The 21,558-nt window shown below is 40.2% G+C and overlaps 1 protein-coding gene across 1 annotated transcript; it reads left to right on the top strand.

Annotated features, from left to right (window-relative positions):
- The first annotated feature begins 2,547 nt into the window (after positions 1 to 2,547).
- Positions 2,548 to 21,524, top strand: LOC307259492 (beta-1,4-galactosyltransferase 3). The gene is made up of 7 exons (XM_080039358.1): positions 2,548 to 2,773; positions 11,939 to 13,280; positions 15,243 to 15,478; positions 16,188 to 16,375; positions 16,490 to 16,612; positions 17,056 to 17,160; positions 17,566 to 21,524. The coding sequence occupies exons 2-7, from the start codon at positions 13,010 to 13,012 to the stop codon at positions 17,858 to 17,860; spliced, it is 1,218 nt and encodes a 405-aa protein (XP_079895484.1). The 5' UTR covers positions 2,548 to 2,773; positions 11,939 to 13,009; the 3' UTR covers positions 17,861 to 21,524.
- The last annotated feature ends 34 nt before the right edge of the window (positions 21,525 to 21,558 follow it).

Raw genomic sequence — 21,558 nt, 5'->3', positions numbered from 1 at the left:
GTTAGTCCTCGAACGCCGTCTTCCATCCTGCTCACTGACCCTCTGTCTCTCTTGTTTTAAGTCGGCCCATGAGTCGAACCAGTGCAGCCTGAGGTTGCAGCTGTCCCTTCAGGCCACAATGAATAGGGGGGTAATATCATTTATTATTGCGTTCAAGATGCAGCATCATGATAAAAAGCTACATTGCAAATATGACCGTTTTCCACCAATACTGTGGACTTGCATGGACAGGCTGAGGAATGAAGCCCAGAGTCCATTATAGAGAGTAGCTGCTTAGACTTTACTGTAGTGCATTTAATTGAAATATAAAATAATCAGGAAATTACTATTCTGATCAGATGTTTTAAGGCAATATGCTTTTAAATACCAGACTGCACAGTCCGGTCGGTCAATGCATGTTTGAAAATATGACCTGTCGTAGAAATGAGAGTGAAAATCAAGGGACTGGTACCCACGTGTGTCTCACTTGTTCTCTAGTAGGAAGGCTGTAAGTGACCTGGTCAAAATAGTAGGGACAGAGCTGTAGGGTTGCCAGTTCAGGCCATTGGGACATCCTGGCAAAGATCTGATCCAGCCTGTGGTTCAGTCCAACGTACTGTCCCGGGAAGAGTCTACACCACAACACTGACACCAAAGCATCCATGCTGGTTTGAGCTGCTGACGGCCTGAGAGGAAATAACTGCTGCAGATGTGGTTGGACAGCCATTTTGCAACGTCTGTCCCATCCAAAAACAGACAAGGTCAGATTCAGTACACGTGCAGCCACAGGGTTAAGTGATTATGTTTTTATAGATATGTTCAAGTAATTACACAGACTACTTATTTTTTGGCTTTTGTTTTGAACTAGCATCTACTTTGGAAATAGAGCAAAGCAAGCAAGTATTATTTTTTTATGTTTTTTATAGAACTATTATGAATATAATGAACAAACGATCAGTAGAAACATTTCAAAAATAAAAATACAAAGGCGATATGAGATAATGTCAGAAAATAAATAAATCTATGACATGACACTCATCAGATAAATGTTTAAATATTAGTTTGAAATGCATTTTACATTGGGAGACTCAAAATAAAAATAATTTTCAAAGATGAGGTTGAGTTAAAGCATTTAGCTTTGTGTTTATGAAATATCCCCGAAAAAATCAAGATGATAGTGTATGGGCGACCGTGGCTCAGGGGGTTGGCCAATGATCCAAGGGTTGGCGGTTCGATCCCCGCTCTGCCACCTGTGTCATGGTTGTTGTGTCCTTGGGCAAGACACTTCACCCACCTTGCCTCGTGTGAATGTGTATGACTGCTGTATGTTTGAGGTGGTGGTCGGAGGGGCCGTAGGCGCTGAATGGCAGCCACGCTTCCGTCAGTGTGGCTACTATGGTAGTTTACCACCACCAGTATGACTGTGTGAATGAATGGAACCTGGAACCCTGTAAAGCGTCTTTGAGTGCCTTGAAAAGCGCTATATAAATCCAATCCATTATTATTATTATTATTATTATTATTATTATTATTATTATTATTATTATTATTATTATTATTATTATTATTATTATTATTATGATGATGATTTCTTAGTTACATTCAAAGTAAGTGCTGACATTTTTTCCTTCAATAGTAATCTGATGTGCTGCTTTAACAGAGTTAAACTCTCTTGTTCAGCCGTACAAAAAATAAAGCAAGTATAGTAACCTATGAGTGTATTATGACATGATTCAACTTAATTAATCAAACTAAAGTTATTATTACTTACCTTCACTGAAATGTGTTCCCCAGTATGAAATGTTGACTGTTTGTTTTCTTTCATTTGATTGTTCTGTTCTAGAACTTGTGAAAATATTTAAACAATGATGATGACAAGTTGATCATGATGGATTGAATGCACAAACACAAGTGCTATAACTAAAAGAAAATACACACACTCTGACACAAAGGTTTCATTGTTGAATGAAGGATGGCCTACAAGTTAAACCTGTATGTTCTCAACTTTTGATCAAAGTTAGTTCTGTTGGATGGTTTTCTTCTATTTGTACTTTGTAAAGTAACCTTCTGGCTAAAAGGCTTTACTCAATGTAAGCTACTCAAGGTGTGTTACAGTTAACAAGGCCCAGCTACTCGAGGCGTGTCGGTCACAGGTGCTGTTTCATATTTCATTTCTCAATAATGTTACTATGTCAAGCTGATCATGTTATTTCTGGTCATACCAGGTCTTCATGCTGCCTTGACGGAAGTTGTGGTCCCCCTTTGAGCTAGACTTGTGTGTATCCAAGTCTCATGAAGGATATTGGAGATTTTTATTTTTATTTTTCAAGGGCGTTGTTTTTTTTATTGCCGTTGAACAGCATTGTGTTAACATGTGTAAACATAACTATTAGCTACCATAACACACCCACTAATGTTCCCATGAAATGAATGGTTATACTGTTTATGAATCACTGATACAGCAGGGCTTCTACTACTAGTTTCTGCTGGAATATAAAGGTGTGTTATATACATATTTACATGCTAAATTAAAAGCGACATTGAAGCTTTTTAGAGGCACACATGACATTTTGGATTTCCAGTGAAGGGGAGGGGGCAGAAAGTGCTGTGCGACGCACACTCGGTTCATTCGCTGGAGATACCCATGGAGATATAGACAACCCCACCACTGAACACAACACAGCTGTATCAACTTCGACACATATCGGAAATCCGAAGGAGGGAGGGGTGTAGTTTGGGGATTCCGACAGCGAACAGATACTCAACCAGCCAACGGATAAACGCAGCCTATCTGGTAAGAATTTAACATATGGCATATTTGTAAGAACATCGTGTTTGTGTGTGGCTGCTAGCTAGCTACCCCGCTAACAAACATCTTCGCACGGCTTGCTCTGACTTGTCTTCTCCGTCACAGCTGGCGAGTAGCGGCTTTTTATCAGAGGTTGTTGTGGATGAGAACAGTTTCCTCGGTAGAGTTTACATGATTATGGGTTTAAAAAGTGTTTGTGTGTGATTAAGTGTTCTTTAATGTACTGCTCTTGGTACAATAAACATGTCCACGCCAGGTATAACATTTGAAAGAGAGTTAACTACGACCGTGTTAGCTCCACTAAAAAGTAAGAGCCTTTGCGAGAAACTGCAGCTGACATTTAGACGGCGATTTGCTTACACTGTTCTTGTGTGTGTGCTTACTTGGTTAGCTAATGAAGTAATCGTAGCTAAATAGTCAACATTGTATGTGCTAGTGTAAATTAGTATGGGCCCAATCCGTGATACTCTCTCAAAATGCTTGCACAACTTCTTGCAAACCAAATTCAAAGTTCGCTTGCCTCTGACGTGAGCTAGTTTCTTTGTCACTCAGTTAATCTCGTGGAAGACACCAACACAAGTCAGTTAATAAATTAAATTACCATTTTAATTGAGAAAACAATTCGGTTTCTTAATTATTACGTATGGGTAGTCGACTAGAGCTAGTTTGTCAACCGCTGGTATCTTGGTTGCTATGCTGTTAAGACATCACACAGAGTTGGAAGTGGGCTACTTATTTATTGCGCAATCTATTTCCTTTTGTTACTTCCAGGTAAAACAGGTTTAACAGCATTTAGCCTTCGCAGTTAACAAAAGGCTCTATGGCGTTCCCTTCCCAACTGTCAAGATTGAAAAATCAAATGAGATGGCAAGTGCATGAGGCAGGCAGGCAGGCAGGCAGACAGACAGAAGTAGCCTACTATTCTTTTGTAGTGCTTATGGGAAGGCCAATAGTGTAACCTGACTACTAGGATGTCTTTGTAGTAAATGTCATATGTTCTTTGCCATCTGCATGATACACTGTGAACAACCTGTTCCCGGTTGTGTACTTTTTTCGGACACACCTTTGTCACACATCCCATGCAATCTTGGGGGGCCCATGGTCTTTGGAAGCCAAGCCAAGAACCTAACTAAGCTAAACTTTATTTTTAGATATTTATGTCAATATCTATTCAAAGTTGGGTGTTTACACAGAGCCCCGGCTTCGCTTACGGCCTTTAAAAAGCAGTAGAAAAGCAGAAATGTTCAAAATGTTTCAGATTGAGCACAGCGGAGTGTAACTGTTTCAAACATAATCCATCCTATAAACCCTTTGTGTGCCAAATGGTGCCAAGATTGGGTTTTGATATTAAACTGTTTTGGCTGGATTATATTTCCTGAGTCGTTCCTGCTCACAGAAAACACATGTAGGCCTACCTGCTACTTGCGTCTGGGTGTCGTTGTGAAAAGTATTTGGACCCCATGAAAAAACAGGGTGGGTATCTTTTTGTAGTTCTTCTACATTAGTTACTCTGTAATTTTCCGAAGTCTACAAACAGGTTTAAATTCTCTCTCCACATGACGTACATTTTTATGAAAAAGAATTTCCCTGTGGGGACTATACCTTCTAAAGGCTTTGACATACAGTAGGCTAAGTCTTCAGGTTGACACGACCAGCCAAGTCTGACCACAATGAAGCTGACGAGCAGTATCCTCCTGTTTTAATTATTGCCGTAACCACCAAGGTCCTGCTTTCTGTATTGTTTCTAAAAATAAAAAATAAAAATAGACCTAAAAAAGTTCTTAATGCAAAGAAAGACACAAGGCACAAATAAGTTGGAAATAATTGAAGGAACAGATTTGAGTTCAAAGATTAAGAACTTTTTTGTAATGATTTCATTGCTTTTGCAGTGATGAGAGGAGAATGAACTAAGCCTAAATGTTGCAACCAAACATAGGCCAACTTTATAGTTTTGAGGGTAGGTTGGTTTGGTTATTCATGTAGAGAACCACCTTTTATTTTTATTTTGTGTGTGAAGAATTTGTTGTTTAAGTGTTATTTATTTCAACAATACCACCAACAGATTTCAAATGATTTAATGTCATGTGCAGAAATACAAAAAAGTGCAATATTTGGTGCAGTTAATGTAAATGTATTTTACCAGAAACTAGTAGCATAGAAAACGTGCAAATTGTGAAAAATTGTTTGCTTTAGTGAATACTAAAGAAGAACAATGTCTCTGTGTGAACTGATTATTTTGTAGAGAGCTGTTGATCTGTTAAACAATTGTGTGAGTGTAAGGGAATCAAAATAAATTGGTAGGTATGCTGGGCTAAGTCAGAAATGTGCTACTATTTTAAAATAATAATGAGCCCTTGCTCCCCCAACTGTCCCTGCAAGTCCCTGGTTGATAAGATAGTTAGTCTCTCTACAAATACATGTATGTGTTTATTGAGGGATGAGCGCACTCACACTCATTGTTGATAGGAGTAATGGGTAAGGGGGGCCCATTGACTGGAGGTTTTCAGGGGCCCAGCCATTTGTGTGGGCAGGCCTGTTTGCATGATAGTTTGAATCGTCATTGACACTACAACACGTCTAAACAAACAACAGTCACAAAATAACCAGAAATTATGCCTTTCGGTTGTTAAAACTAATCCATTTGAAATGCTGTGACTAAATCACAAAACAATAAATCCACAATTTACCAACAACTTCAAAAAAAGAAAAAAGTTTTTAGTTCCTTATCTTTCTTCAATGGTACAAAGATAACTGTTACCAGGCACTTTGGACTGTGCCGGTCTCTGTTTTACACACTTGTCGATTTGAATAGGCTAAACGTTACAGGACCTGTGGTAACAGCTGGTTTCTTTCTTGTTCAACGTTGCTGGGGTTTTGTTGTGTGTTTTCTGGGCTCGTGGGGATTTCTTATCTCCATGGTTGTCGTCTCTAAGTTTGCAACCCACTGCAATTTGCTGTGATTGGATAGTCTCTGGTGGGTTGGTTATAGCTGGAGTTGAACACAACACTATGGAAACTGCATGAGAACCAAAAGGCAGTGGAAGGAAGAAGGTGGATGATGTCGCACACGCACGCACGCACACACACACACACACACACACCTCCTCAGCAATCTGTCCCAGTAGTGTTGTACTCGAGGGAAACAGCCATAGAAACATGTACCAGCTGCACCCGGAATGAATGTCCGAGGCTTAGGATGGGTTGCCATGACAAGGACGCTGGCACGCGTTGTTATGCATGCAAACACCTCTTTTCTCAGGCCGTGTGTGCGCATTATTTCATCGCATGGTCTTGTTTGGTTGGTGTAAGAGAGAAAATGCCTATTTGTAAGATGAATAACGTTCTTAAGTGGCTTGTACTTTTTTTAGAATGACTGACAGTTGTATGTGTACAAAATATTGCCCTGATCTCTTGGCATCAGTCCATCAAAAACAATTATGCATTGTGTAAGAGCTATGTAGCTAGGTTTTTTTTATTTTAAAGGAGCTGTAAGCGGAATGGTTCTTTTAGCTAACTTCCTGTCAGTTACTGCAGTTAGCAGTCCCCTCGCTCGTCCCTACGTCACCACATTAATGCATTGCGGTCTTCAAGCAGCAAGTTATCTAGCATCATCTCAGATCCATAAGTGTGATAAAACATGATAAAAACCATCAAAACAGACATTGGGAAGGATTTTTACCTGCTCCACCCTTGTAGGCGCATACACATTCACCCATCTGTTGCTCTGGCGTGCACCGGCAGTGAGACCATGGAGTGTATATATATGAGTGAGACGAGTGACGGTTCGTAGCGTTCTTTCTCCTGATTGGATAAAAAATCGGGATACTACAACATTTTAATTGGGCTATTACTGCAAATCAGAATGACTTGGAGACCTGTGATATGACGTCCGCACTCTGTTGAAGTGATTGCTGTAGGAATATGGAGTGATATAACACATATTAACACAAATAAACCGCTCACTTCACCTTTTTAAGGTCACAATTCTGAGGAATGACAAAGACAAGTTGTTCAGTTTTGGAAAACAGCCAATGGTGTTGCGTTTGCGAGCCGTTTACCTAAGATAGCCCCATAGGAGCTCAGTGCTCCTTTGTAATCCATAGCAAGGTATAGATTACTAAGCCTCTTCTCAGTTTTTAAGAATGAGGAAATAATATCAATGATGGTGCAGATATAAATTCCTGTTAACGCTGCAAGGTTGAGAAAAAGGAGACCCAATTGAGAACGCCTTTTATGGCACGTATGCTGGAAAGATCTTTCCAACTGTGAACTATTTGTTTCTGTGCAAATTTCTTGTGGCTGAGTTATTATTTTAGCGTGTGTGTCTGTGTGTGTGTATGGAGCATTGACAACAGTGATTGCATTGCTGAACGGTTGCCAATCAAAAGGCACCCCGAGGACAAGGATAAATCTCCAGCGGAAATGTTTTAATGCATCATCATTCCAGACTTTAAATCCTAGTCCTGCGGCGAGGTTAATGGAATTACATGCATGGTTTTGACTTCACCTGTGCGTGTTTGCGTGCTTGCCATGCAAAATATGTGACTTTACCATGAAACAGTTTAATAATGATGCTGCCCCAGCACAGATTTTCTTTCCTTTTTTTCAGTGATGGAAATAGTCAGAAGTTGCTTTTAAGAAACCTTGCTTTTTGTAAAAAAAAAAAAAAGAAAAATTGCAGTTTCACAACAAATTAATCTAGTGTATGTTTTTTAAATAAATAAATGTTAGTCTTCTAGTGCTTTTCTTGTATATCACATTAAACAGTATGTTGGGATTTTTTTGTTTAGCTACATAGGTGCGTTGGGCGCGTTGAACCATTTTTGACACAAAATGCTGACGCGCCAGATTAGGAGCAACATGAACGCGCAAATCAGGACCTTATCACAACGCTCAAATGTTTGCTTCATTCAATAATCATATTTCACTTTTAAGTTATTTTCCTCTGGAAGCAGATCCATACAAATGACATTGGTTGCAGTTGTGTGAGTCTGAGCCCCATTTAAGGTATATGCTACTGGATATCTATCAGTTAAATCTTGAATAGCTTAAAGCTTCAAAAGCTTAATACGAATCTCTGCGCAAAATAGAGTGGGATTTGATGGACACACCAACAGTCATCGGGGTTTAGCAGATTTAACAGGTCTACTCATCCTCAATATAGCACATACAGAACTGATGACACATCGGGGCAGATGCGTAAGCTTTATCCTCTAAGGCAGAGCGTTATATGCTTCATTAGGTTTAAGAGGTTAAGGCTGCTGTCGGAGTGTGCAGCCTAGACAAGGTTTTGTGGCAAGCTTTTTTTAATGCTCTCTTTGAATTTTTTCTACGTTCTTAAAAAGTAAAAATATGTTGAGCACAAGTGTTGAACATTTCTCTCTCTCTCGTGTGGATTGTTTACTTAATAAACAATCACCTTTCCTTCTTTTGCTTACAGGTGCCTGAACAGACTCATATTTAGTTTTTCCCTTTCTTGCTGTAATTATTGGCAGCTTGATGTGAACACAATGCACCAGGTAACCACCTGTAAAACTGGTTAACCGCACCCAGATTTAGTTTGGCTTTCAATAGGCTGTTCATGAACTATATGCTGTCCCCTTTGAGCAGAGGTGCTGACCAAGTTAATACTAACTACCTAGATGATGATCTAAATATATAGGCAAGGCAAGGCAATTTTATTTATAGAGCACATTTCAGGCACAGGGCCACTCAAGGTGCTTCACAGGGTTAAAATCAAATAAAGAATACAAATACAAAAAAAAAAAAAAAAAAAAAAAAAAAAATTACAGGTTAAAAGGGAAACAAGAACGTTTTGAGACCCGATTTAAAAGAGCTGAGAGTCTCAGCGGACCTCAGACTCTCTGGCAGTCCGTTCCAGACATTGGGCGCATAAACGCTGAATGCCGCCTCTCCCTGTTTAGTCCTAGCTCTGGGGACTTTTAAAAGACCTGTCCCAGACGACCTAAGGGCTCTGGGCGGCTCATAACGTATCAGCAGATCAGTAATGTATTTTGGCCCTAAACCATTTAAGGCTTTGTAGACCATCATCGATATTTTAAAATCAATTCTTTGAGTGACAGGAAGCCAGTGTAAAGACCTAAGAACTGGGGTAATGTGATCTACTTTTTTGGTCCTAGTGAGGACTCGAGCAGCAGCGTTCTGAATTAGCTGAAGCTGTCTGATTGATTTTTTAGGAAGGCCTGCAAAGACACTATTACAGTAGTCAAGTCTACTAAAAATAAATGCATGGACAAGTGACATATACGCTATATACCACTGCCCCCTTTTTATTTTCTTGTCTGTTCTTTATTAAAACCCCCATGATAGCCCTATTCTTGGCTCCTATTGCATTCATTTGTGTGTGCAAGCATGCACGTGGACACACCATATATTTAATATTAATAGCCTGTGGGCAGGCATAGTATGTATGATGTAAAGATAATAAGAGAAGAGACCAAAAAAGCCTGGTTTGTTGTGCTGGAGTACGATATGTCATGCCAAACCTTCCTCATTTTAAATTCTAAATGAAGAAAGGAGGGATATCCATGCAAGAGAGACAAAGAAGTCAAAAGAACATAGTGTAACCAGACTGTTGGCTGCTTTCCCTTTCCCCCTTCCAGCTCCTCTCAGTTGGCTTTGTCCTTCTCTCTCTCTGATTCGCTCTTCTTCCTTTAGCCTTTTAGCTAACAGAAAGATTCGCCTAAATCTAGTCACTGGGTCTCTTTTTTTATATGCGTGTTAAGTCAGTGCCTGAGCTTTGCTGCCTCATGCCATGTTCTTCCACTAAACCAGCTCAAGCACAATATGGCCCTCAAGCACTTACGCAAACCACACTTATCATTTCTCCCATTTAAAAAAAATAAAATAAAATCTCTTAACATGAATGTGACATTTGAATATGGGAGAATATAAAGGGGGTGTCACAGAAAGTTTGAATTCAGTCTCTTTGAGGGATTTGTAATGTATGGCGCTAAAGTCATACATTGGCTCATGGTTGCATACCACATTGATCTAATCTGCCATGTTTTGTACTTGAAACCTTGAGGTCTAATCATTTAACCTTAACCCTTAATCATAATAAGTCATTACAACAACAAAAAACAACAACTTTGTCTCCCCCCATGTCGCTGTTTTAGTGTGTTCTTTATCTCTGAGTGCTGGAGTTGAAGTTCCTCCTCTGTGGGATTAACCAGCGTCTTTATTGCATGATTTGTAGAAAGCATATCTATAATCTGTGGGGTTATTAAAGGGGCCAGGCGAAGTGAGATGGGTCAATCTCCCATCTGCTCACAGTTCCACAGCCAGAGGCTTTTCTCTCCTTTTTGATCCACATATCCCCTTAGAGAAAAAAAAAAACCTTATTATCCTAGAACTGAAAATCCTCGCAGTCGGCTGTCATTGTCAATGGCGAAATAAGAGCACACTACATTTCAACAAGCATGAGCATCAGTGTTCAAGTAGGCTGTATATTATTGATATTTGCCAACATCACAAAGTCTGCCGCGATACAACTTCAATTCGATTGGATTCAGGGACTTGCGATCCATATGAGACCATATCATTTAACCCAACCTGTTAAATCTAAAGAAAAAATAGGATTTCCAGGTGACATGAAAAACAATCCATTATTTTTGTGGAAATGGTATCACACCCTGACGTGCAGAGAGCCTGTCAAAATAAAAGCGTGGATTAGAGATGGCGATATGCCTAGATGTGGTTCGATCTTTCACCAGTATATTGATAGTTCGATCTATACCGATGTATCGTTTCAACCCTATTTCAGAAGTGGTTTTCACAGTTAAATCACATATTCTTTGCTTACTGGTTTTTAGGTTTACCAATTTCCTGTCAGTTATAAAAACAGTTAAGATACAGGAAATCTGACGACACTGCTACACTCAGTCAATACTATTTTTAAAACTGCATTGCAAAGCTCATTCATTAAACCTAGATTTCAACATACCACGTATAAATTCAATTCTAATTCCAAAGATTATTAAACTGTAATAATAACTTGTGGTGATGATGATAATAGAATGCAACACAACAAAGAGCGGCGAGTCATCCTCCTTTTTGAGATCTCTTGTCAAAGCACTCTCTTCATCTCTGCGGTCTCTTCCTCCTTTCCGCTGCCTCTTAACAAGCTGTGCCTGTTTCGTTAGAGTGTGATATGCATTGACTGACTAGACCAAACAAGTGCATGAGAGCACTGCTTCTGAAATCTACTGTTCTCTGCACACACTCAACACACATTATTTCCCCTTTGTAATTAGAATGACATGCTCTAATGGCTGAAGAAGTCCACAAGGCACTGATGATTCAGTAGGAATTGAATTTGTGTTGAAATGGCTACACTTTGGGCAATCATTCATTTCTGTCAATCTTTTTTTTTTTTTTTTTTTTTTTCAACCACATGACATATTAGCTGAGCAAAAAAAAACATTTTAAATATAAAAATTGAACAGGCCTTTTATGACTTGTTAAATTCAAATACACTGGGAGACATTGCACTTCAACCTGGTTCCAAGATATTTCACTCGGTGCAACAAACTCACAAATCTGGACTCATGGGAATTAAATGTAAACAGTAAATTGTTGATTTATTAGCTCTTCTAGTTCTTTAAAAAGTTCATTTTTTTCCTACCCGTCTTTCTGTGACTCTCGCTAGTGTCATTGCATTGAGTGGGATTAGGATTAGTGTTCTAAGGCTGCCTACTTTAACAAGCACTAATTGATTTGCGACTAAGGATGTGTTGGATACTGCAGCTGACTGCACCAGAGCATGGCTGCGGGCTATGTAAGGTTGGCAAACACAACATTGCAGTCACCTACAGCAACAGGGCCGAGTTTGTTGGCCCCAGGACTTGGAAGTGTCTGCCACAGTGCGGTGCATGGCTTCCCGTCGCAGCCATCGGCTCTCTTTGGGGAAGGCATCAGCACTGCAGCCCACGCTATGGCCTCATTAGTCAAGCCTATCCAACTGTGCTGTTCAGGCTACATGGAAACAAACACTATCTATTGGTTGGGCAATACAATTAGTCATTGTTTGTATGCTATAAATACAAAATTGCTTATGTCATCCCTTTGAACCAAAAGCTGTCAGTCAATGTAACGGTCCCTCCTCTTCTTCTGTGTTTTCTCTTTCAGAGCCGTGCTGAAGCAGCCGGTCCAGTTCCTGTCCATCCAGTGGGTCTAGTGGAGCTGTCTCATAGCTATGGATTACATCATTATGGGACCATAAAGTGGGAATCAGAACTCTCCCTCTCCTTCCATCTCATGTCCCTTTTCAAACCTTCCCCGTACCAAATAAACAGTCACCTATACACACATGCAACCGTCTGACCGCTCCTCCCACACCGGCCATGGTCCACTCCCCCGGTCTCTCCAGCCAGCCAGTCGGGCAGTGAGTGGATGGAAGCTGTGTAATCCTCTGTAAAGTATAAGGCCTGTACAACTGCACATGCTCCCTTTTGTCATGGCGGCTGTTGTTGTTGCAGGGGCCTCCCTCAGGAGAGAGCACGAGGGAGAACAGAAGGCAGCATAACGCTCACAAAAGGGTGGAAGAGAGAGAGAGCGCGAGTGAGAGACACTGACGCTGCCGTTTATTCGACCGGAGGAGAATGAGCTTCACTGGGGCAACGGATGGAATTCAATGGGGGTGAAACCACATGATGTGGGACTGGCATTACCACCCGAGGCCAATCACAAAAAATTGGACCAACAGTGGACTTTGGAGATATTTGCCACATAGTGACCTGAAGCAGGGGATGCAGTGAAAAAGACAAAAGTGGACTTTATTTTCCTGCTTTAGAATATTTTTGTATTTTTTCCTTTTGTAGTTCTTTTTAATAATAGCCTACCAAAAGTGCCTTTTGTGTTACTTTTTTAATTTAACTCATCTGGCTCAATATTCATACTGCATATTGCCACAGATTATTGCATGTAATTTTACATACAGTAACTGACACACTCGATGTCTGTTGCCATATTTTAGTATAGAGTTTAGAGTATATATAGTATATTTGACTTTGTGTGTGTGTGTGTGTCAAAAGCTACAACACCAGCATCCATCAAGTGCACTGTGTAGACAATCGCCACCTTTTCCTGAGTTTTGTTTCTGCTCGGGGAGAGCTTAAGTAGCCCCGGCGTTAAATCACTTGAGTGTCAGGTTGCTGTGGACCAACGTGACTTTGTGCACTGCCTCCTCCCGACATCGCCATGCTCAGTATCCATTCTAAATGGCGCTACATTTTCATGTTCCTGGGCATCCAGCTGGTTGTCATGGCGCTGCTGTCCCTAGAGGGATACCAGAAGAGGGTCAGCTATTTCATCCGCATCTTCCGCAAGACAGACGCCAACGGTTTGTCAGGCCCCAACCACACATCTGGAATCACTGGAGGGGATGTATACGCCAACCTGTCCCACCTATCCAAAGCTCATATCCATGGAGACGACATGCCCTACTGCCCTAAGATGTCCCCTTTTATACGTGAGTGTTCTTACCTTAAATACAGTTTTTGGTTCTTGCCTGCATCCATACTACCTGATAAATAATGTGAGTGAAGGTAGATCAATCTCTCTCTCACACACACACATGCTCGACTCTTAAAACATTGTTTGCAAATGTATCGTCCCTCTCTTAGCCAACATTATTTTATAGTTTAAAGGCGAATTTCAACGTATTATGAAGCTGATTTCTGCTAATGTGAGAGTTGGTGAAGTTGATGAATTCTCAAGGTCAATATTGTGTTTTGCATCTGCTATGTTGAAGAATCACAGCTTGGTTGGAGCCACTTGTTTCTGCTTGTTCAGCAGAAGCAATCTAATCAGAAAGCACAACAGTTCCATATTGTAGCACAATAAAGTTGAGCTTTCCGTAAACCAACGGCACCAAGCAACAGCTTTTGTGCGACTCTTTCAAGTAGCGCGATGGAGTTGTCATCATCTGCTCTCTCTGATATACTGTATAAAGCTTCCAGCCTGCAAAAAGTGATATAGTGATGGAGCTGTATAAGATGCAGGTTGGATGCAAGCAAGTAAGCCTGAATATAGCACTAAAGCACTAAATATTTTAGTACCTTGAAATGTCAAGCATCAGAACACATACAAATACTAGCTTTAAGATGCAGTGTTTAGCTTTAGCCTAAATCATCAGCATACCAAAGCAGATTTACAAATCGTGCCTAATGCTACTACACAGTTGTAATAAAACAGTGATGCTAATAGATCAAAGACTAAAGATACTGAAATGTATTGAAACATTACAGGTGATAACAGCATCACATCCTTTTCTAATGCAGAATCAAAGCAGATAATACTTTTGATATATGAATGACTCGCATTACTTTAAAACAAATATGAGTTAATCTGTTCGCATTGATTTACATTGTAAAGTATAACAAAAAGAAGCAAAGTAAAAAAAAAAAGTCCTGGCAAAATGGGAGTCACGGTTATTTTATTAGTCTTATGCACAAAATTAACAAGCATTCGCAGGCTCCGCCGAACAATGCAATATACTGACAGCAGGCAAACAGTCTGCACTGCCCATGTACTGCGATAAAGACAATTTAGTGAACATGGACGGTAAATTAGAGCAAGTAGATACAGAAACTGTATAGGTTGATGTGGCAAAACCGATCAGCTGACTCATAGTTGTGTCCCCTAAGTTTGGTGATGCGAATGATCTGGCAGCTAGGTCCTAGTAGTGAGGGAGCCAAAGTCTCAACATTGGGTTGAACTTGACATGGTCTACCATACTTTTTAATTGTGTTTTTTCTGTTAAGTTGACTGTAAAGTTAACAGAAAAAACACAGATAAAAAGTATGGCAGACCATGTCAGTTTAAACTCATTTTAAAGAGCTTTTGAGAGTTTGGCTATAGGTGCATTCTAAATCAGCGTAAGGGCTCTTTGCTGCTTATGACATTTCACATTTGTGAAATATGAAGGAAACGCTTGGATTTTTTTAGCTTAACCCGTCCCAACACATTTCCAGCCCTTTTCATCTAGTGTGTCTTTTGAGTGTGAGACATTGTTCTTGACCTTTTGAAATAGTTGGAAAAGTACAAAAATATAACAAAAAAAAAATACATCTTCACTACTTTTTTAATCTAGAGCTTTCTACTTCAACTTCTTCAAAACCACATCTCATCCAAGTTTGACAACTGATCAAACTCCCCATCCACTGAAAGAGACAGTGAGATGCTGTTAGTGAGTGAGACTAGAGCAGTATGGATGTGCATAAATCATTTTACAATACTTCCAGCTCTGTGCCAGAGAAAATCAAAAACCCTACCACGACTAAGTTCAGTTCATCAGGTCAGACTCAAGTCATTGAAAGCATCATTTCACATTCAAATCTTTTGCTCCCATACTCTAACCAGATTCATTTGCATTTGTTTTCTTTTGAAACACATCTTGTTTGACGACAGACTCAATGTTTCATGTTTACAGGTGGGCCGATCCACGTCAGCTTTCCTTCAGGTCTGACTCTGGCACAGATCCAGAGGAAAAACCCCCTGGTGGTGCGTGGTGGACGCTACAGGCCGCCGGACTGCGAGGCCAGGCACCGGACAGCCATCATCATCCCCCACAGACACAGGGAGCACCACCTCAAGTTCCTACTATACTACCTACATCCTTTTCTACAGAGACAACAGCTCAACTATGGCATTTACATCATCCACCAGGTGAAACACACAAAACCAAGTCAATGGTCCAATGAGGGATTTAAGTTGAAAAAGATATATATATATTTGGTTGATAAAGACTTATTTTAGGGGATTTCTTTTGTTTTTGAATAGTCACAGCTATCACATAGTTCATTTGGCCTGTATGCAACATGTCACCTTTGTTTAGGTTCCAATATAATTTCATGTGAGATGAAGAGTGCCCTCTAGTGTGCCGTCACTGGATTTACATTTGTAAAGGCTCAGAGGGTGTAAGCTCCTTAGCGGCTTCTAACAATTCATTCCTGTTTACTCTTCAGCAGTTTATCTCTTACACCTCTTGAGCTGGATTTTTGCCATAGAGTTGAATTTTGCTTTTTGTGATTTGTCTGGTATCTATCTATCTCCTAAGAGGATACCACAATGTAAGTATAGTAGGTTTATAGATGATGCAACAAATGCTGATATAAAATAAAAAATGAATGTGTTCCAGGCCAGCTTGACTTTCCTGTTTTTCCAGTAAACCTATAATCATTCCAATAACTAAAATATGTCTGGTTATTTGATTTTAGTTTCTAAATCAGTCATTCTTTCACACTGAAAAGTCTAAATTTTGCTCCACAAGTGCTAAAGTACCTGCAATTTAATTTTGTATGGACTGGTGTGTAAGGTGAGATCATTGTAAGACACGGCCTGTTTTGACATTTAGTGTCTGTGTTTACTCCGAAAGGCTGGGAACTACACCTTTAACAGGGCCAAGCTGATGAATGTGGGTTTCCGGGAGGCTATGAAGGAGGAGGACTGGGACTGTCTCTTCTACCATGACGTGGACCTCATTCCAGAGGACGACCGAAACCTGTACGCCTGCGACTCCAACCCCAAGCACTCAGCCATCGCCATGGACAAGTTTGGCTACAAGTATGTTCCCAGGGCTACACAGAAGGACCCATAACACATTCTGCTCTTTCTAGCCTATTCTCTGTTCCAAATTTATATGAAGTATTTACCTGTGTGATCTTTAATCCTCTCCAGACTTCCATACAAGATGTATTTCGGGGGAGTGTCAGCTCTGACGCCACTGCACTACCTTAAAATGAACGGCTTTCCCAACAACTACTGGGGCTGGGGTGGAGAGGACGACGATATTGGAATCAGGTGAGAATAGCTAAGGACAGCTGCCCTTGACTAGCCAAAAGAAAATATAATAATAATGGAAAAATGACCATAGTCCAACTTCAACCTCATACAAATCACAGAAGGTCCATTTCACTACATTTTGAAGCATCGCTTCAGAAGAGAATGATGGGAAAGCTAAAATAAAGTTTTAAAAAAAATCCTCTAATCCACAAACGCTCACTTGAGGTGGCTTTTGAGTTATTGGAAAGGTTGAATGTGATATATGGGAGATGGAAACACATTTGTTGAAGAAGTTATGACGTAGTGATTGATCAGCTGTTTGCAAAATTTCAAAAGATTTGCTTCACGTTTTGATAGATCCCCAACTATTGTTTCGGTCCATGTCCTCTTGGACCACATAATGAGATGTGTTGACCCAGTTGGACTGTGAAATGCTGACAATTTGTTTCTGGTCCTTTCAGAGTGTCTCTGGCTGGGATGTACATCACTCGTCCCTCGCTGAAGGTTGGCCGTTACAAGATGATTAAACACAAGCTGGACCAGGGCAACGATATCAACCCAAAGAGGTACTGACAACAAGATGTTGCATTTGGTTTCATGTGGGACGTTTGTGGCAGATCTGAATTTATTATGCATTAAGACTCCAAAAATCTAAAATGTTATGTTTAAGGTGGACCTGTCCATACTGTGTGTGCGCTGAAAAAAAAGTAAATTCACAGCCTAGGCTCTGTAAATGGGTAAAAATTTAGCTAGCAAAATGCCCGTTAACAGAGCCTAGGCTGTGTATTAACACTGGATTTTTTTTCTTCAGCGCACACACAATACGGACAGGTTGCGGAAAGTGAGGAGATATTTACTGATGTTGACAAACGGATTTTGACAACAAGTTTCCTCTGGTATTTACTGTACATGGAAAATGTAAAGGTACACAGCCTCCAATATTCACTGTCCAATTTTCTCTCCATGGACAGATTCAACATGCTGGCCAAGACACGGCAGACCTGGAAGCTGGACGGGATGAACACCGCTGAATATGAGACAATCTCAAAGCACTACCTGCCCCTCTACACCAACATCACTGTCAACATCGGCACAGAGGCTGGTCTACACGCCCCTCCTCCTCCCCCGACACCGCACCCACCTACCCAAGCTGCAGGCAAACCGGCAGTGAAGGCACCTGTGGAAGTCCCAGTGAAAAGCCCTGCCAAAAACCCTGCCACACTCAAAGAGGGCCACTCAGAGAAAAAGACCCTAAGACACCACTAATCATGTTTCATGATGCCATAACTTTGATGGGACACTCCCCATCAGTCCACGCTGTAGGATAGTGCTTTTTCTCCTCACTGCTGATATCATGTCTTTTTCTTCAATTTACTTACTGTGGAGGAAATAGTTTGTGGAGATTCAGCATTATTCTGCCTGTGGACTACAGGGCACACATTTTGGGGATTTGAAAAAAAACGCCCGATTTATTCAATAATAACAAATGATAGATCTGACTTTCTGGACTCTTAGGTGACGGCTCTCCACCTTGGTTCCTTTTGCATCACTGATTTCTACTTCCACGGGAGCCGCAGTGAAGATTGAAGGTTAAAAGTTGGACTCTATGAGTTTATATATCTACATACAGCGCTGTGGTCGCTGGTTAAACCTTGTGATGCCTTAGCATTTTTCATCTTGTCACTCGTACCTTACGTTATTTAGAATATTGGTTTAATTTAGCCGTAGCTGCTATTTCTGGCTGGCTCACCGTGCCACAGCAGAGACTGGCTCATTTTGTGTCTCGACGCTAATTAATACATGAACAAACTTTAGTTTTTTTCAGTTTCTAGTTGAGTGTGTGAAGCTGCTACAATAAGATGATGTTGAGTACCGAGTGAAGGAACTGTATATTGCTGTTTTGTATCGTTACTGCTTCTTGCAAAACGGTGCACATATCATATCTATCCGCAAATATTTAGGGTCTTGTCTAGAATGGTTTGTGTATCATAAGAGAGACTGAAAGCATTTGAGATTCAAAGATTATGGATGCTGTACACATCGTTTTGCCTCTTGCCATGTTTATTGAAATTTATGAGGTGTGAATGAGGATAGTGAAAGCATTTTAAGTTCTGTGCACCAAGGCCAAGGTGTGGATACTTTGGGTAGCGTACATCTTAGGCAGTGCATATGGTTCAGCCTTTTGAAATTTGAGCATATCTAATATTTTCAACTTTTGATTGAATTTTCTTTTTGTGTGTGTCTTTTTGTATTTGCCCTTAACGAATGGAGCAGGTCTTGGTAAGGGTTATCAGTCCTCTGATTTCAGATGAGCTTGTGATTCACATCAAAATGGAGTCTGTCCATTATATATATATATCCATTATGTTGATCATGTCCGTTGTGCTTTATTACTCTTTATGTGAATTTTTCCCTCAAAAGTGCTGGCTTGCTCCCTCAACACATTGTATGCACCCACTCCTTATAATATGCTATGTGTTGTTTCTTTTGTCCCATTTCCTGGCCCAAAACCAAAAGATATTGTTGAGAGATAATGTAGAAAAAAGGCACTTACCCCGCACAAAAATGAATTAACTTTATGTGCAGGTCCAGGAATAGTTTGGTAAATGCTGCCTTTTCAATACAGTGGCCAAATGGTGTACCCATGCTGCAGCAGTCGAACAAGTTAGTTCAGTAGCTTGAGCCCACAATACAACATGATAAATCTCTGATTGCTGTCGATAGGCAACAGCGGTTTTTCTGCTGTTGTCCTTTGGGAGCCTTGTGATTTGGCATGATTTTTACGAAGTCTCGGACCAATTTTAATAAGTTAAAAACCCACAAAGCAATCTCTAAATGCATTGTTGTAGCAAGTCATAGATTGACTCGCCATGCCATTTCCTTTTTTTTTAAGATATTTGTTTGGCATTTTTATGCTTTATTGATAGTGTAGAGACAGAGTTGAAATGGGGCAGAGAGGGGAGTGACATGCAGAGAACGACCGCGGGCTGGAATCGAACCCGGGTCCGCTGCTGGCCGAGGCCCATGGGGGGAACGCTCTACCAACTGAGCTAAGGGCGCCCCCTCGCCATGCCATTTCTCGTTATTTTTTTTTATCCTTTCAATCTTCATATTTTGAACACGTAATTACAATGTGTCACTTGTAATTGTCACTGTAGCAACGTGACTCTGTAAGCCAGTTCTTTATCACTAAGATACATCTACCATGTCTTTGCCACTATTGCCCTTATACTGCATGTCAACTCCGCACTTCCCTCCACTTCTCTCTTCTCTTTGACATGTTTGACTGTTTGCACGAGTAAAAAATGATTCCCTTTACCCAGTGAGTGTGGCTGTACCGGCAGGGGAACAGGCTGAAACCAAAGATTGCTTCATGGCAAGCTGTGGCGATGGATGAAAGTGAGTGTGTGTGTGTGTGTATATACACTCAATGTTGTGAATTATTTCTGTAATACTGTATAATTATATCTTAATTGACAGGCCTATCATTTCTTCTCTCATCTGTAGCCTCTTTCAGATCTCGCTAAAATACTCTCATGTTTTTATTTTATTTTATATACAGATGTGCTGAAAACGAATTGTCTTAAAGTGGTATTTGTCTGCAGAAGTGGACGAGACAAGTTGAGAGAGTGGTTGCCTGCGATTTTCAGAAATAGATTACTATATACTGTATTATCATTTTGGTATGAATTCATATTCAACTCATATGGCCTTAGCAACACACACACAGTACTAGTATTTCAACACTTGGCCGCTAATAGTATCTTTGTATAAAGACTAAATATGCATGGCAAAGAACCTATTAATAAGTGTATGGGAATGTACCGAGCACAACATCGAGATGATACATATCAGTGCTCGCAAATACAATATAAAGCATGCTGAAGTGTATGTTGTGAACTCAAAACTGTTATTGTGACTTTCAATGTAAGTCTCCGTCTGATTTGTGCAGTGCTCCTCACTGTTGTAAGATTTGAGGATGCGGATCTTTGGGAAAATTGTGCAAAGGAAGCTTATTTTCCGAAAGTCACAATTTACAGTCAGCATCAATAACCGTGTAACACACAACCTAATGTGTATTTTTGTTGTTTTTTGTTTCTTTTTTTTATACTTGATTTGATTTGACTCCGTTCTGATGTGGATAAGCTCAACAGCAGTAGAAAGCAGTCATCACAGGGTAGTACTGAAGCGACCAATGGCAATGTGACTTTGTGAGTTATTTCTGCTCTCTTTATGAATTCTGCACAGTCCAGAGTGGCCTTAAATTCATTAATTAAACTGATTATTCAAAAGAAATGCCGACCCTTGTTTTGGTGAATTTTGTTTGTGATCATTTTATTCATTTGTTCATCAACATGTTTTTCGTCTGGCCCCCTGTAAAAAGTACAATGCTGACTTCTGCTACAGCGATGTCTCCCCTACCTCTTCTTTTTTTTTTTTTTTTTTTTAAATGACTGCGCTGACTGCCTCTCAATGAGGTAACAGACTAACTATGCATAAGAAGCCTACCTCATACAACCCCACTTCATAAATACAGTACTGAACTATCCATTTAAAGGCCTTTAAACACATATTCTGAATTAGCTTCTTGCTCCTTGTGACAGGATCTTATATTAATGCAGCAGTATGTAGCTTTGAACAGCTCAAACAGGGACTTTTAACTCTGCAAAAGGAAACCACACAAAGCCACTTCCTCGCAATTTGTGGCTAAAATAGACTGTAGGATTAAACTGCTCCAGATCGTAAATCACAAATTTTTTCCCCCTTTGAGACTTGAGAGCAGATGCCTTTTAACTTACAATATAATTGGCTTGGAATAAGTTTGCAATGTGGTTTCAAGACACATCAGGGTGTGATTTAAGACAAACAAAAAAGACAAGGTTGAAATTTGACACAGCAGGCACAGTGCAGTCAGCAGCAATGTTGACGTTTAAGGTCAAGGTCACTTTTATTTATATAGCACC

Source organism: Ammodytes marinus (assembly GCF_949987685.1).
Source record: "Ammodytes marinus genome assembly, chromosome: 13".
Taxonomy (NCBI): domain Eukaryota; kingdom Metazoa; phylum Chordata; class Actinopteri; order Uranoscopiformes; family Ammodytidae; genus Ammodytes; species Ammodytes marinus.
Note: the sequence above shows the minus strand (reverse complement) of the source record. Positions and strands in the feature narration are given on the sequence as shown.

Excerpts from the sequence above, each read along its gene's own strand:
- LOC307259492 (XM_080039358.1), top strand. The coding sequence starts at position 13,010 with ATGCTCAGTATCCATTCTAAATGGCGCTACATTTTCATGTTCCTGGGC. Across the intron at positions 16,613-17,055 it reads GACGACGATATTGGAATCAG|AGTGTCTCTGGCTGGGATGT; the intron begins GTGAGAATAGCT and ends TGGTCCTTTCAG. Across the intron at positions 17,161-17,565 it reads AACGATATCAACCCAAAGAG|ATTCAACATGCTGGCCAAGA; the intron begins GTACTGACAACA and ends CTCCATGGACAG.